The 16,937-nt window shown below is 45.2% G+C and overlaps 1 protein-coding gene across 2 annotated transcripts in view; it reads right to left on the bottom strand.

Annotated features, from left to right (window-relative positions):
* Positions 1-1,566: 1,566 nt before the first annotated feature.
* The window catches only part of SMC1 (structural maintenance of chromosomes 1), a 75,050-nt gene continuing 59,679 nt past the window's right edge, over positions 1,567-16,937 (bottom strand). For both annotated transcript variants that reach the window (XM_050172260.2, XM_050172261.2), the window contains exons 14-15: positions 8,173-8,353; positions 1,567-2,572 (exon numbers count right to left, since the gene is read on the bottom strand). In XM_050172260.2, coding sequence (XP_050028217.1) covers positions 2,510-2,572; positions 8,173-8,353 — 244 coding nt within the window. In that variant the 3' untranslated portion in view covers positions 1,567-2,509. The remainder of the gene's footprint in view (positions 2,573-8,172; positions 8,354-16,937) is intronic.

Here is a 16,937-nt window from a genome sequence, read left to right as displayed (position 1 = left end):
TACGAATGTGTTCCTTTCACCCTTGGTCGTTGAATACCACATATAAAACGTAATGTTCTTAGGCCTAGTGAGTGAAACTTCATGCAGAATGTTTTGCTTACAATGATTCATGATAAATGGCAAGAAACCTGTGGCAACTTTTAATAGTGCTTGCAAGCAGACTACAAAGATAGGCAACGAGGGTGTGAATATTGAAAACGAATCTGATATTGTCTGTCCTACTTGAGTCACTCCTCGAATCAAATAGTCGCTGTTCGCAAATGTGAATGTTTTTTAATGGTTTTCGAATGCTTCACATTGCTGGCCATGCACGATCGATCGTGCAGCTGAAGCAGAGATAAGCACTTTTCTGCCCTGCCATGGTGGCCATAAAGAATGGGAAGTCGCAAGAATGCTGCTTTGCTCTAGGAACCACACTTTTGCAGCTGAACCTCGCTCAGACACGTCATTCAGTAGTGGGTATTGCTTGATACTATTTACCAATTCTACAACTGTGTGACCTCTTGGGATGCTTGATTGCAACAATGAAGCCAGTAGTGCCACCATCTGAAGTGCTTTTTTTTCACTCTGCCATCGCTACAGTCAACTCAAATTTCTATTCTAGTCTCGAAGGTACACAATGCCAACAGGATCACTGCCTTTTAAACCTTCATTTTGATAATGCATGGTCACGTATGGTGTGACGAAACAAGACAGCTTATAGAAAGAGAAGCCCCTCCTGAAGGAAAGGCATAGCTGTGCCCAAAAATGGGCATTAGTTGCAATTGTGCTACCTCATCAGATGTTTCCCTGTACAACAAATTTAAAAACTTTCACACATTCATTTGGTATGTTCTTAAATGTAAGCGAGTGCTGTACTCTAGCTTCCAAACCTCTGTAGGATTGCACTTATGTATTGCACAACAATCGGGTCGGTTTCGAAGTTAATTCAAAATGACTAGCTTGTAAAAAAAGAAAAGTAAACGCTAATTACTACACACTGTGTAAACATGTATGCTAATAATAAAGAAGATGACAGATTCTTGGCTTGCTGACCGGTCATGAAATGGAGCTTGTCCTGTGCCCATTTTGTGTGTGGCAGTGCTTTCACTTTTCTTCAGCTGTGAATACTGACCAGTTAGCAGTGTTATGCAGCACTATTCAGAGCAAGAGAGAACCTTGTTTTGGCAAGCAAAGCCTGCCCACTTTCGATGTTGCTGAAACTTTTGGTCTTTTCACCGCAGTGTATGGGGAGCTCAGCATTCATGAACATTTTCGCAGTCGCTACTTTTTGCACGAATGACGTTGTTTGTGAGCAGTATTTTTTTTTATGTTGTACACCTGTAACTTGCCAATACAACACAAAACAGCTCAAATTATTGTTTTCTTTAGTATCCCATTAGCTGCACAGGGCATCATCCGTGCAATGCCAGAACTAAGAAGGCAAGGAACACGGAAACGAAGTTTAATTCAACAGCGTTTTCTTGTGTGTGTGTGTTCTCAAGGTTCAGTCATGCCATACTAACAAGCCCAAACAGTGACTCTTAATAAGCCAGCCACAAAACTTAGTAAGGACAGGCAACAAGCTGGACAAAACAATTTAATTTATTTCAAAACCCAAAGCAGGCTATAAAATGTTCAGTTCAATCTTGCACACCACTCCTACAGCCTCCAGAAGCAGCAACAGTTAAGTTAAAAGGATGTAGATGCAAATTAAAACAACAAAAAGTGCTAAAATGCAGAAGAAAAGGTTGCAAGATATCCGTCCCAAGAGAGTTCGTCAGGATGAAATGCATCACTTGCCCAGGCCACACACCACGGCGCCTGAACAGCAATACTTAGAGCTGCTTACATATATTCATAAAATGTATAAGCTATACAATTGAAAGTTGACAATTAAAGTTAATAAAAAAGATAAGGCTTCTGTTGCATCTAACTGCAAAATTTCCTCGCATACTAAAACAACTAAACAGTGAACTCTAAACAAAGAAGTTCCCCTGCTGCTTCATGGCTGGTGTAAAGCGCTGCAATGTACAAGCAATGCAGACGATGTAAAAGCGATAAAAAATGAGGGAATGAATGTACAATCAAAATGCACCAGTGTGGCACTCCTGCTGAGCTCCCACTGATCCACATGCGAGCAGATGTAAAACTTGCCTCTTGTAGATGCACTAATATGGGCATGCTTTGGTTCGTGTTGCACAACAGCCTTATTGAGACTGCATACAGTGATGAATGCCCCACGCAATGCACCTATGCAATCCACAGAGCTCCCATCGCACCGAATTTTTTTTTTTTCACAGACCAAGGGCTATGCAACAGGCAGAAGATCAGAGCAGCAGGGGAGCAGGCGTTCACTCTTAAAACATATGCCCTAATGCCAACTGGATAGGCACGCGTCACGGCTAAAACACCGTTCTAAAAACTGTACAGAGGCGCGCCCCGACGCACGTTTTCTCTGGCCGTCACACAGCACTCCTGTGCCGCCCCTTTCCTGCCCCCGACGCTGTCGCAGTGGGCGAGGTTGCTCTCAACCCTCGGGCACCTCAGACAGGTCCATGGTCAGCACACGGCTGATGGTGCATTCCCCAGGCTGCAAAGAGGCATACAAACTCGTTTAATATTAAAGGGACACTGCAGAGCAATGGTAAATAAACTTAGACTGCAAAATTATTTTTCAAGAACTCTACATTCATATTGACGGCAGAAAACAGTTGTCACTAGTAGCGAGAACAAAAGTCAAATCCTCCATATTTTTTCTTGTGGTGAAAAAGACCCAAAAACAAGAAGAAAGAAAGCCACATTCTTTCCTGTCCAGTTGTTTGTTTACTTGTTTTTCCCACCTTTTCCACTGCAACAGGTATGAAACAACTAACCCAGCAACATGCAGTACTGTGTTATGTATTCCTCCCTCTTTCTAAATTTTATGCCAGTACCTTGCCGCTAACATGTCAGCATCGTAGATCTCAAATTATTTCCTTTTTTTTGTATTTGGGTTGTTTTGGTGCAAAGAAAGAAGTCCTCAAAACTTGCTATGTTGAGTAAGCGCTTCCTCTAAAAAGTGATGTACTCCCACAAATAAACAGTTTATCGGACCTGAGTGGTGACTGTAAAAATCCATGACACCACAGCAAGCTGGTGCAAGAACTTCTTGATAGTGTAGCCACCTGTCTAATTTTTGTGTCTCTTCTGGCTTACCAAGCCAACCCTCACAGCAACAGTGGCTGCTTTGCTGTTGCACAAGTGCGAGTTACTGATGCAGCTCAACATGTTCTTGGACTAGTCAGTTTATACTTGATCTGAAGCAATAACCACAGTGTTACGAAACACACCTAGGAAAGGTGACTAAAGAGCACAGTGGAAAAGACAAACACGAAAAAGAAACTGTCTTGCTCTCCGTCTTCCACACTGTGCTCGTTTAGTTGTGAATGACTAATTTACCAAAGCTCCTACCCTCTCCAGCAACAAAGGTGGCAGAACAAATGCTACTGTCATTCATCCCGTTGCCTTTCTTATGTCCATTTAGTATACACCACGGTTATAGCTTTATAGTGCTGTTTGGTCTACCTCTAGGGCACCCCTCAGTCGATTCAGGTTCACTGTAGGACAAAGGCCTGTGACCTCCACTTACTAGAAGTCCTGTGCTAACCTCCGGCATCTTGCGCTTGCAATTTCCTCATAGTAGATTTTGAACTGAATCAAGAAAAAATTGCCAGATATCGAATATCAGAAAATTTTCACAGAATTGAATGCTTACAAATATTGGGCGAAAAATAGGTGCTGCACAGGCTCGAAAGTCTCCTAGCGCTGCATAACAATACAGTATCAAGCTATCACTAATGTGGGTACATAGAAATCAAGATATAGGTACATGGAGTACGGTTTACTCTTATTAAAGGGGACACCAAATTAGTACGCCAGCACTGATTACAGCTCAGTTCCAGAACGTATATGAAGGCCTGGAAAATACTTTTGATCAACAGAATTTATGTTTATTACAATCGAGTGCTTTTTTTCCCCTCTGAAACTAATAAATTAGTGACATTGTGAAACCAATCAGGTTCTGTTTAATAGGGGGCCTGTGTTTTGTGCCAATCTTTTATTTATTGCATAGAAAGTACAGTCGAGCCCGATTATAACGAACCTTAGCATTATGCGGCGTCTGTTCGTTATACCCCTAAGTTCGTAACAAGTGGACGACAGCTAAAAAGAAAAAGGCTGGCTAGTCAAAACATAAAATTTATTTGCAACAAAGTTCGTGATGCTCATCTGTTGCTGCAGTACAGATCCAATGAGGGCGGTCTCCAGTTTATTTAAAACAGAAGTGTACTCTTCGCCGAGGCCTTTGGCATAGACAAGTTGCCTGAGGCTCTCCATGTAGCCCATTGCTACAGGCATGCTTATGGGTGCTGCAGCTCCAAAGTTTCATCATCACCAGATTCCTCTGCGTCGCTCTCCACCCGCAATATCAGCGTCTTTATCAAAGTCATCCGAACCAGTGTCATAGCACCCCCATGTCGGAGTCGACGCGCTGCCACAAATCGCCACCAAACCAATCATCTTCATAAGCATCAAGCTCTGCATCAGGCACTGCGTCGATGAAACTGGCCTTGCAGAAACCGTTCCACATGCAAGCAGCTGGCACCTCCGGCCAGGCCGCCTTCACCATCTCAACGGCTGAATACAGTGAAACTCGAAGCAGCGAGTTGGCGGCCGGGCAGTCAACAGCGATGAGCAAGCGCTCCACAATGCGGCGCCTATACAATGCCTTAAATGCGCTTATTATGCCCAAATCAAGCAGCTGCACTTTCGAAGTGGTATTGGGCAGCAGGAAAAGTAGAGTAACTGCCGTTAGAGAATTTTGCACGTGCGCTGAGCAGTTGTTGAGCACGAGCAGCACGCGCCTTCCTTGACTCTGCATGTCGCAGTCAAACTCGCCCAACCACTCTGCGAATAAATTGCGCATCATCCACGCCTTAGTATTGTGCCTGTAGTGCACAGGTACACAGCTCCGAGAGCAATGCAGCTTCTCTGATTTTCCAATTACAAAGGGCACGCGCCAGTCACTGCCATCCATATTAGTGCACAGAAGTACTGTAACGCGCACTGCACCGTGCTTGCTGCCGGCACGTGAGCTGCCTTTCATGGCGTGCGTCTTGTCCGGAAGCATCTGATAAAATAAAGCAGGTTCGTCTGTTATAGACGTCCTGCTCCGTGTAGCTTTAAGCAACATGTCCTCTACGTCCGCTTTGGTGGCCTTCCACAGGCACTTTCTGTTCGTTTTCTTTGTTCTTTAGAATCGTCGAGATGGTCGATTTAGACACGTCGTACTTCTTCACCAACTCGCTGTTTTTAGCACCTTGAGACACTTCCTTCAAAATTGCTTGCTTCAATGCCATGTTCAGCGCTTTTCGTTTTGTGACCGCTGCAGGCATGGCATTCTCATCCACCATCCTGAATTACAACTCGGGCCCGACTAGAACAAAGTGCAGAAGCGAGGAAGCATGAAGACTAGTGTGGAGAGGCCTGCTTCGCGGTAACGGCCAGAAAATAAAACTTATGAACTTTAGCCGGCGCCATAGCGCGCGCGCTGAGACAGCGAGGGGGTGCAACAAAGAATCAGGAGAGGGGAGCGGAGTTGAGAGGACACGCAGGAGAGTGATCTTGGAAGCCACACTCGTGGGCAGCACGTGATGGCGGGGATAGGGTAGAGGGGCACGAAATGGATTCGCGTCCAAGGAAGCTTGGGAAAACAGACTGCGCGCAAAGGGGTCTAAGGTTGCTGTTATTTCGCATCACGGCAGCGGGTTTACGCCATTCATTCGCTGCAATCGATCAACAGGGCTCTATGATATTCTTAATACGTGCGATTTTATGCCATTAAAATAATGTATATTTTGACGGTCGCACGGCTCTCGTTCATATTAAGCAAAAGATTGTCTTAAGCAGGGCTGTTATATGTGGGCTTGACTGTATTACTTTCCTGTTATTCTACGATGTACAGAAGGGCTATCTCAACTTTATGGCAGGTGGGTTATTGTAAGGCCAATCTGTGCGACAGTTGAAAGGACCATGCATCACATGACTCGATCACCATAGCTCCGCTCCGCACATAGCCTTTGCCAACAGTAAAGAGAAGGCGCCGTCCGCGCTGTTTCATTGTATGGTTAGATTCGGCGTGATTTGCCACCTGTCAAAGATTCTTAAATCTGCAATGCAACGGCAAGTTCACGTGACATTCGCTACTCCCCACCCCTCTTCCTTCAACCGCCGTCCACGCAAATAGGTGCAACTGGCCATGATACTTTTGCACCCGCCATGTAAACATAAAGCTACTCTTGTGACAGGTTGCTCGAAGCTAAAGAAGAAAGAAGGACCAACGTGCATCTACGAACGGCGCCGGGAACAAGAGGCCACCGTACTAGAGTGTACTGAATACTCTAGCTGTACTTTACGTGTGTGGCAAAGATGACACCCGTGAACAACTTTATTGCCATCCCGTGCACTCGCTTTCGTTTGCGAGGCAGTCTGTCCGCTTTCCGAGTGCTGCGAGTCGATTTGGCACCTAAACTGTAACTTTAGTCGACAACGCACGATGACTCCGATTAGACTTAATGGCCTAGGCAGTGTGGCTGTGATGAAAATTTGCCACACGCTGCCGTGGAATGCTTGCCGCTAATATGTTTATACCAGCGCTATATACATTCCTCTAAAACAGAAACAAAAGCTCATTGAAATGAGTTCCTGTAACACAAGTTCATTTCATACGAAAGGAACGCGTTCCAGTTAAGCTTATAACATTGGATTACATTAACGTTACATTTGATTTTTTAAATTCAAATACAGGGTTGGATAATACTCAGGTGAAATAAAGTGAGCAATTTAGAACTCACATCAAACTATGTACGTATATTATATGAATTTGAACATCGCCGGCGGCAGATTATCTGGAGATAGAAGAATCAAAAGAAAAGTTCCTAGAGAATTTTTTTCAGGGAACACTGGACATTTCTAACTACAAGTTCGGTGCTTGTCTATTACAAGTGCAACACGTATGGCACTTTCCACTTCAGTCTTCAAATGCGCAGTCAGGATAATGCGCTTCAGATGTACAAATAGAAGGTTACTCATATGCACCAATATAATTAACTTTCTTGCACAAGAAAACACACAGAAATGAACAATACAATACACAGACATTTAATGAATGCTGATTCAATATTGCAGTATGAGTGGGGGAAAAAAATGTCCAGAATAAATATTCGCAACTTAGTAGCAAAGTTCCTTGTTCGAAATGAGCAAGAGTTGCACCTCGATACTGGTGTCCGCGCTGCATACATGCGTGTGTCTGTTAAATGCCATGGAACGTTTATAGTCAGTCTCCAACTCTCTGCCCCATATGTTAGCACTGGTAAAATGCACTGATTGTACACCTTCCTTTTCAATGATAATGGTAAGCTTCCATTCAGGAGCAGACAATGTCTGCCGTATGCGATCCAACCCATTTTTATTCTTCTATGAATTTCCGTTTCATGATCAGGGTTCCCTGTGATTAATTGACCTAGGTAAACATACTCCTTCACAGACTCTAGAGGCTGACTGGCGATCTTGAACTCTTGTTCCCTTGTCTGGCTATTCATCATTATCTTTGTCTTCTGCGTATTAATCTTCAACCCTACTCTCACACTCTCTTTGTTAAGGTCCTTAATCATTTGTTGTAATTCGTTTGCAGTGCTGCTGAATAGAACAATGGCATTGGCAAACCAAAGGTTGCTGAGATATTCGACGTCGATCCTTACTCCTAAGCCTTCCCAGTTTAGTAGCGTGAATACTTCCTACAAGCACGCAGTGAATAGCATTGGAGAGATTGTGTCTCCCTGTCTGACCCCTTTCTTTATAGGTATCTTCCTGCTTTTCTTGTGTAGAATTAAGGTCGCTGTGGAACCTCTGTAGATATTTTCCAGGGTATTTAATTTCTAACTTCTTTTATTTAAAGTAATTCAATTTTAATTCAAATAAATTCCAACTTCTTTTAATTCAAATAAATTTTCGGACCCCTTCAAGTTCGAATTATCAAGATTCGATTGTCTATCATAGACTATGTGGTAAGGGGTTAGATCTAAATTCGGTGAGCGTCACAGTTAAATTCATTATACGAGGGTTCCACATTATGATGCAGCAAGAAGCACTCACGTCGGGCACAATGCCAACCAGGGCATCAGCGTGGCTGTAGAACTCCTCCTTGAGTGAAATGACGATGCACTGGAAGGAGGTCTCTGTCTGCTTGCGGATGAAGTTTGCCACCTTGCCGATGTTGGTGTTGTCCAACGCCGCATCAATCTCGTCAAGCACGAAGAACGGTGCCGGCTGGTAGCTGCAAGCAACCACAAGGCGGGATGACCACAACGCTGTCTCAACAAAATACGTGCTATGCTCACAGAATACAACACCTCAATTTAAGGCTAACCAATATGCATACCCTCATCTGCATAGTTTCGACAGTATTTTTATATCAGAGTCCATATCTTTAGCGACCAGATGCATAGCAGCGCACTATGCCACTCTCGAGTAATTCCCCATACGGGGTGTCCTACATTAAAATATATTTGCCATTTAATTCCACGAGTAGACAGTCGAACCCACGTATAACAACCACATTTCATTGCATTGGTCATTTGCCGACTCATACTATGTCCAGATATAACGAATATAATGAACATTTTCAGAAACACCATACTGTTTTGATGAACACTTCCAACACAGTCGCGCACACAAAGTATGGCCTTCAAGACTGACTCCCATCCGTCCAAAGTATCCAATGGAGCCTTGAATTCCTTCCATAGCACTTGTGCATGTGGCTGTTATCTTGGAAGCCACAATGGCGGCACTTAAGTTTTTTCACAGTTGTCCATGCGGCACCATGTGCACTACATCTATTTGGACGATCAGGACTAATGGCTGCTCAAGCGCTGCTAGCTGGTCGTTGCTTGTCAATATTCACCTGGCCCAAGATGGCATGAACGCAGCACAACGTACCACTGCCACGCAAAATTGTAGAGCTGGCAATTACTACACCGCTCTCAGGAGATGATGCTTCGTCACTGCTTCATTTATGCTGTTGCTGATAACTAGAGACCAGAATTTTAGGCAAAATACCTATTTATACAGCGGAGCTGTATATAGCTAGGGTACCATAGAATTTTTGTGTCCGCACACAAGAACTGTCATCATGGCCCACCCCCATACTCATACCCCCGTAAGCAAGCAAAAAATGCAATGACTCATAGCCCTGTAAGGCAAAGGCTATAGGCACTCATCAATGTGACGCGATCGGTGCTTACATTCTTCCTAATCACGCATACAACAGACAGAACAGCATGTCGAAAACCATCATCATCAATGGCTCATATCCCCATAAGCAAGCTAAATGTGCAATGGCTCATAGCCCTGTAAGGTTCATGGCCACTCGCATTACGTGGGCTGGTTGCGATGGCACTACCCCTGTGGTCATTGTCAGTGATTTCAATGTGGATGTGTCGGGACTGAAAAGGGAGCGATTTACGCGTCTCATGTTGTAGACAATCGCTTGCGATGCCACACCAATCCGGCCCGACCAACTACCCAGCGGCAAACGTGCATCAATTTGACATTACCAAAGAATGTGTTTGCAGCTATGAGTATGCCGATCAGTGTATACCATAGCGACCACAAAGCCATTGTGCCCGTCATTGCTAAGTGACACTGCGTGATGCCAGCAAAGTCATTACCAAAAGTTTTCGTACCAGGATGTTTAAAGCTCCGCCGATCATCCACCTTCGCAGGACGGAATGGCCTTGATTATTTTTTTTGTCCTATGTTGATACCGGACCTCTTTGTTACATAAGCACAAATTAGGACACTCCAAGCACTTTAATACAGTGAAATCTAACTTGAGTGAACTTCGAGGGACCGAAGGAAATAGTTAACTTAACGGAAAGTTCACTAAACTGAATATTCACTAGACCAACATAAGACATGGCATATAGAGTCAAAAGTTTGAGGTGCAATTCATGGAGCAAAAGACATGGCATTCATAGTGTTAGAAATGTGTGAAATGGAATTTGTACATATCAACAAGTACAAGGTTCATAACAGTTATAATGCTGCCTTTCTCACTTAGAAAAAAAATCTGTAATCTTCTTCTGCACTTGTACTTTTAAAGCACAGGAAGTAACAAAACTGTCCAAAGAGTCAATGTTTTTGTACACTTCTTCTGGCACAGCTTGCTGTTGAGACACAAAGTCTCTCAGCTTTCCAATGTACCCTACAACCTCAGCTAGAGTTATAGGGCTTGAAACTGGCTCGGCAGTTGCCTCTTCTTCGTCGCACTCTTCTTCTTCTTCAGGACGAACACTGGAAACAATCTCCAGATTCTCCAGAAAATCACGCACCACGTGGTTTGTGGTGCGACAGATCGTCGCTTTGCTCTGGCAGTGTTGTAAGCGTCAGCGATGTTACTTTGTTTATGTCCTCCAAGATTACATGCTTGGTCGTTTTGTGCGGGCGATCTCGGAGGCCATGCCTCACTGCCGTTCGTTTTCCGAGCCACCACTTTGCCCCAGGGGCGCTGTAGCGCCAGCGACGTTACATTGCTGCTGAAGCGGCGGTTTGATGAGGGCGGGCATCGGTTGCGCCTGCAGTGCAGGGCGCAAAACTTCATTGAACTGATCGTAAAAATAAGCCTTGGTCCTCTGAGCGAGTTCGTTAAACTGAAATATTGACTGTTCCGAAATTCGTTTAAGTGAAACATTTTTGCATAGAATCTATAAGAAAACTGCCAGAATTTTTAAGAAGTTCGTTATTCCGAAATATTCGATAAACCGACGTTCGTACAACTGACGTTCGTACAACCCTGCCATCTGCTAGCCGCCTGGTTAGCTCAGATGGTAGAGCGGCTGCCCCGGAAAGGCGGTGGTCCCGGGTTCGAGTCTCGGACCAGGACGAATTGTTCAACTTTGAGGCTTTTCTTTCAAGGAACCCATATGGGTTTCCTTTGTAGCAATTGCTACAAACGGGTGGATGTCTGATTTTCCCTTTATTCACTACTGAACATTGCTTGCCCCACATTGTGAATTGCCTATAGTTGCTTTCTTGCTGCATTACTTACTTTATTTCCTTTTGCTAATCCTTATTCACTACTGCACGAAGTGCACGAAAGATGCTGAAAACAAAAACGGCCAAAAGCGTGCTGCTGTGGCAATTGACCCGCGAGTCTCAGAGCCACCCCATGGATGGAGAGACTGTGTTCTGTCGGTCATGCAGGTGAGAAGCAACTGCAATGCTTGGCTCTTTGTGCGCTGAAAATGGGCGGTGTAGTTAAAGTGCATGCTTTTCTAAATGATTTTCTTGCAGTCTATTGAGTTTGTGTATTTGTATGTATCAATGAATAAATGAATGAAATAAATGAATGCTCGTTTCATGTGGTTGTGACTTACAATAACTGGGCCCCTCAGTTCATGTTCATTACATAGCGAGGGTCTCGTCTTTGGAAGCTTTCATGCCTTCAGGCAGCATATGAGGGTTTAGTTGCAGGTGCTTTCTTCCAAGTTCACCTATCACATGATGAACTGAGGTAGAAAGAATGTACATCCACCACCAAGCCGTGAGTGGTGGTGCTGGCAAACACTCCCAGGCTAATGCTCCTAATTCACTTCTAGTGCACATACATAAATACTAGGGGCGTGCAAATACAGTCGCCAACCGATTTTCCAGACTCCAAAAATTCTGACAAGCCCGATTATTCGGTCAGCTTCGCGGCACCGCCATTCTCCCCATAGACCATATTGTATAACTACTGCCGAAAGTTCGGACACGTTGCAACCTCTCGTCTGATTTTTCGGACACTCCTTGAGCCAACTCGATCGAGAGCATTATGCACCGACTATGACTGGCGCATAGTTCGACTTGCTGAACACCATTTTTGTTTTGAACAGAGCCTCCTTCCTGCCCCTCGAAGTGGCGCTACTGGAAATCCCCGCTCATCATCATCGTTTCTGCCTGGTTCGATAGAGTGACTCTACAGCAGTTCCGGTTTCAGCTTAGGAAGCCATATCAAGACAATCCAGCAGCTGATTTGTTTCTTCGCGCACGACGCTGCGAGCAGGCCACGTTTTTCGTTTGTGCGACTCGTGTTGGCACGGTGGTGTTTGCTTTGTGTGCTGTGTCGAGGTTTCGATGATCCAACGCGGCGTACGGAAACATAGTGTCAAGCGTCTAATGGCACCGACAGTGCCCGTGCAGACTTCGCTGGGGAATGCCGGCAAGCGGGTGCCGGGAGGCCTAAGATTTGTCGCCTTCCGATGTGCTCCCTACTGACACGGAAAATGTTCTGCGGAGACCTGTGCAGTGGTTGCATTGCGATTCCGGACATCGTCTCATTTGACAGTTTCACAGGTGCTGACACTGCTGTGCTGACATGCGCAGAACTCGACGACGGCGAGATCATTCGTCAGGTTTCTGCTGCACTGCCGGACGATGACTCCGAGTCGGAAGATGGTGCACCATGTGCTACGCTGCCGTCGCATGCGGAGTGTGCACAAACAGTGACTGTGCTTTCAGCCGCCTATAGTGACCGTACAACCCTCTCCGAGATTCATGCTTATCTGATTGCGCGTTAAGGGGGGAGGCTACACTTGAAATACTACTTTTTTATTTGTGGACAGATCTGAACGAAATTTTCACACTTTGTGTATTTTAATATGCAGATTCTAAAAATATAATTAATTTCGCCATAGGATAAGTAGTTTCTGTTATACTCTAAAAGCATTGTATAAGCTGGGTCCTTTGTTTGGAGGAAAATTAGCATCTACACAAAAAAACCCTAACACAGTAATTTGAGTATAAAGACTATCTAGAATGTTCAGGGAGTGCCATAAGGTATTAATTAATGTTCTAGGCTAATCTGAGCAAGAGTTAGAGCTCATCAAAGTTGTGAGAAAAAAACGCCATCTTGACATGTCAAGCATGTGACCCATTTCAAAAACTTTTTGAGAAGAGTACTGCTTTTAAAAGGTGCATATTGCGTACTGCATACATTTCTCTTTCTGGCAAAAAAGAAATTATGCTGATAGCTCAAATAGGACAGAAGTTATTTTACCTCCAAAATTGGAAGTCTGTCAGAATTGCTGTTTTGAGAAATCAAGGAAAAACATTCTGCAATATCTTTATTGAGAACATACCAATAAAATCTCAAGGAAATTCACCAGGGGCATAATCTGGATGCATCCTATCTTTATGCCGCTTTTTGGCTAGCTTCCTTGCGCTCAAAGAGGCTTCTCGCTTCTTGCTGGAGTTAGCACTTCGATGGCAGTCTTTCTCCTTTGCTCGCTGAGATGCAGTGCCAGGAATATTCATGTGTAGCTGCTGTAGAATTGCAGTGGACGCAATCAGGTTCCCAGTGTTGAAGCGTAGGACAGCTTCCCCAACAGCAGCTTGCACAGCAAAGAGAGATGCATGCTGTACCTGTACCTGAGTAATCACTGAGTGAAGGCTCTCATTCGAATTCTGTGTCCTGCCTCGCTGGTATCTCTGGAGCAGGGATTTTTCAGATAGCCGCGTATATACAGGCAGCATTGCTTCTGCCACATGTTCTAGCAAGTTGTAGTGGTGCCTAGGTTCAGGCTCTCCCTTTGCTCTCGCAGCATTGTGACGACAGAACATTGTCAGAACACTGCCGAGTGCCCGTACTCCTTGGCGGGGTGCTTGAAAGCATCACCACTATCTAGCCGCACCCGGGGCACAGCACGAGTGCAAGGAACTCTTGTACGACGGATAAATCCACGATTGCAAATTCAGTTCCGCTGTCGTTGACGTCCTCTCTCGTGTCGACACCCAGCAGCGTGAACTTTCGTTCCATTGCAGACTGCGACGCCAGGCACGTTTTCCGGCGCTCGGCGCTCGCTACTTTCTTCAGTCGTGAAGGAAACGGTGCCTGCACGATCTGTGCCAACACGCGTAACGTGGGCGGACGAAGTGTTGACGCTAGACGTGCCGGTTTGCAGCTCGGAACTCGATCGGGTAGAATGTCCAGGCAGACCGGCAACTCGGCGAGTATGACAGGCCTAGCCGCCTTCCGTCGCGCATTCCACAGCCGCTTGACGCGTAGTAGCCTTGAGACGACGATCTTTTCCAGCCATCCGAGCACCTTATCAAACGTCGTCGCGAAGCAAGCGGCTGAACAAACGTAGACAGCGGCGCGATGAAACCAGAGATAAACAAACGTAGCGAAACGCGAGAGCGGTCGAGCGCGCGCCAAAGAGCGCCGGACCAATAGGAGCGAGGCGCGCGGGGGGTGTGCGCGCTTTGGCCAATCGGCGGCACGGACGCATCCTTCAGAAATGACGCGATAGCGTCGGTTTCCCTTCGCCGACGCCATTTTGAACTGGCGCAAAATGCGCACAATGAAAACAGCTTCAAAACAAGCGCAAGATGGCGGCCATCGGCCACGGCGTTCGCAAATGGCGACGGCGCGAAGTTTGAACATTTTTGACCAGATTTTGCTGATTTCGCGTTCACCCTGGCCCCTTTATGCGCGATTTTTTATTGTTTTCCGATTAAATTTAGCTTCTAGATTTCGCGGAGGGATTCTTGAGTGTATAAACGTAGCGAAAATGCACTTTTCCGAAAATCGACTTTTTTGTGATTTTTTGCCTTTTCAAGACCCGCGTCCCCCCTTAACGGAACAGCGTGCAACGGCGCATTCCCGATTTCTTCAAGCCTACTGCCTAGCCCCAATAAGTGCGTGGAAATAAAGGATTTCATTTTTTTTTCTTAATCTGCTTTTTCGGACACCTGTTTATTCGAACATTTCCGCAGTCCCCATGAGGTCCGAATAAACGGTCAGCGACTGTACAGTTAAATCTCGATATAACTTAAATATAACAAAATTCTCTATATAATGAAGTATTTAACTTTCCATAAGCTCTTGTCCATAGAACACCAACTATTTAGAACCTTAAAGGACACTAAAGGCAAATATTACGTCAAGCTAAAGTGATAGATTAGTGCTCGAAAATCTCTAAGTATATATTATCGCGAACAGAGCGATAATATTGCTCAAGAAATTGAGGAAAATTCAGGACATGGTTAGAGACTCCCCCGGGACATTCAAGTACTTGCTCGATGACGAAAGCACTCCTCAGTTAAATTCTGTCACTAATACTCAACCATTCGTTGCAAAAAACATCCTTGTATAGTATTATAAGACAAAATAAAATGCTACTTGTCCAGTTTCATTTCATTTTCATTTCGCAAGTTTCATTTTCGCTCGACTCCGCGCCACTCACACTTTCGCGTTTCGGAAGTTTCGTCATCGCGTAGTGCTGCGCTGGGTTTTCTGGCTCACAGCAGCGAATCCACCGTTCTGTCTTGGCTCGGTACCGCCGTCTGTCGGGCACCGTTTTACTCATCGATGGCAGCAAAGGGTGGTGATGGCATATGCAATGTCACCACTCCCCCGGTTGGGTGGCGGGAGATTTGAATTTCGAAAAAGGCATTCAGACCCATCAGATGCAATTTCCTCATAAACTAAGTCTTTTCTTGGCACGAAACAAGCGTTGTGAGGTTTCTGGAATGGTACTTAAACAGTCCATGTTTACTTAGTATTTGCCTTTAGTGTCCCTTTTAATATAATGAAGTGTGTCTGCAAGCGTTTTCAATATAACGAAATTTCACTGCTGCCGCAAAGGAATGCCGAGACAATAAATGGAAACTTCCGCTGACGGAGATGGTTAGATGACTGAATTACAAGTGGCTGCTTGCAAACACACCTCTCAAATGCCACTTGACAGTCTTCCCATGTGAGTAAAGGGAAAGAGGGGGAGGGGAGCGAGCTCAGGGTAATGCGATCAAGTGCACATGAGGAGCAGAGTGGGGGTAAGTTGGCACGTGTCTGGATTTCTGGCACACATCTCGCCTGTGGCTGAATGCATAAACAGCCATGCACCCAGCTTTAGAGGTAATCTGCAGTGCGTGCAAAGAGTGGGTGTGTGCCGAGACGGTGTGGCACAATGTAAGCTGTCTTACCACGTGTTTAATATAGGAGGCTGGGTAATCTGAAGTTTCAGTGACCTGTTGGAGCGAGAGGTAGACGAAGCATTCTCTCCCTGCAGCCAGCACTTTTCTTGATAGCTTCGTCTCAGTGCAGGCGATGCTATCAGCCACAGGGGCGGCGTACGTGAAAGTGTGGCATCATCATCATCATCATCAGCCTATTTTATGTCCACTGCAGGACGAAGTCCTCTCCCTGCGATCTCCAATTACCCCAGTAATTTACCCCTGAATTTCATAATTTCATCACCCCACCCAGTCTTCTGCTGTCCTCTTCTGCGCTTCCCTTCTCGTGGCACCCATTCTGTAACCCTAATGGTCCACTGGTTATTTAACCTAGCGTGGCTAGCTTCGCTTAATTCATATCGCCGAGAAGACTTCGTCGGCGTACGTGGCATGAAACCGTATCATTCGTCGTCGACTCCCAAATTTATCAAAATGAATTGTTTTCTCATTAAAACTTGCTTTCTTCAATTGCCCGATAATTCAGAAAATTTTGTGGCCCCTATCCGTGTAGGAAAAATCGATTGGCGACTGTACTTATTTGCATAAAAAAACGAAGTTCAATACAATGAAATTTCGATATAACGAAGCAAATTGCCAATTTTACCGACTTCGTTACATCCTATTTCAGCGGAGTCGACTCGTGTATCAATGGGCAGAAGGGAGAGGGGTATGCGAGGCCGGCGATGCATAGAGCGATGTGACGAAAGCATGCCATGCGGGATGCGCAGCACAAATGCAGGTGTGGTGAAGAGAAGGTGTAAGGCACACTGGAGAATGTGGAGGCTTGAAAGGTTTTCGTTCTTTTTCTTCTGGATTTTGCATTCCTTTCTTTTGCCACAGACACCCAGTACCCAGATTTATTGTTA

The sequence above is a fragment of the Dermacentor andersoni genome, chromosome 6 (genome assembly GCF_023375885.2).
Source record: "Dermacentor andersoni chromosome 6, qqDerAnde1_hic_scaffold, whole genome shotgun sequence".
NCBI classification, from domain to species: domain Eukaryota; kingdom Metazoa; phylum Arthropoda; class Arachnida; order Ixodida; family Ixodidae; genus Dermacentor; species Dermacentor andersoni.
Note: the sequence above shows the minus strand (reverse complement) of the source record. Positions and strands in the feature narration are given on the sequence as shown.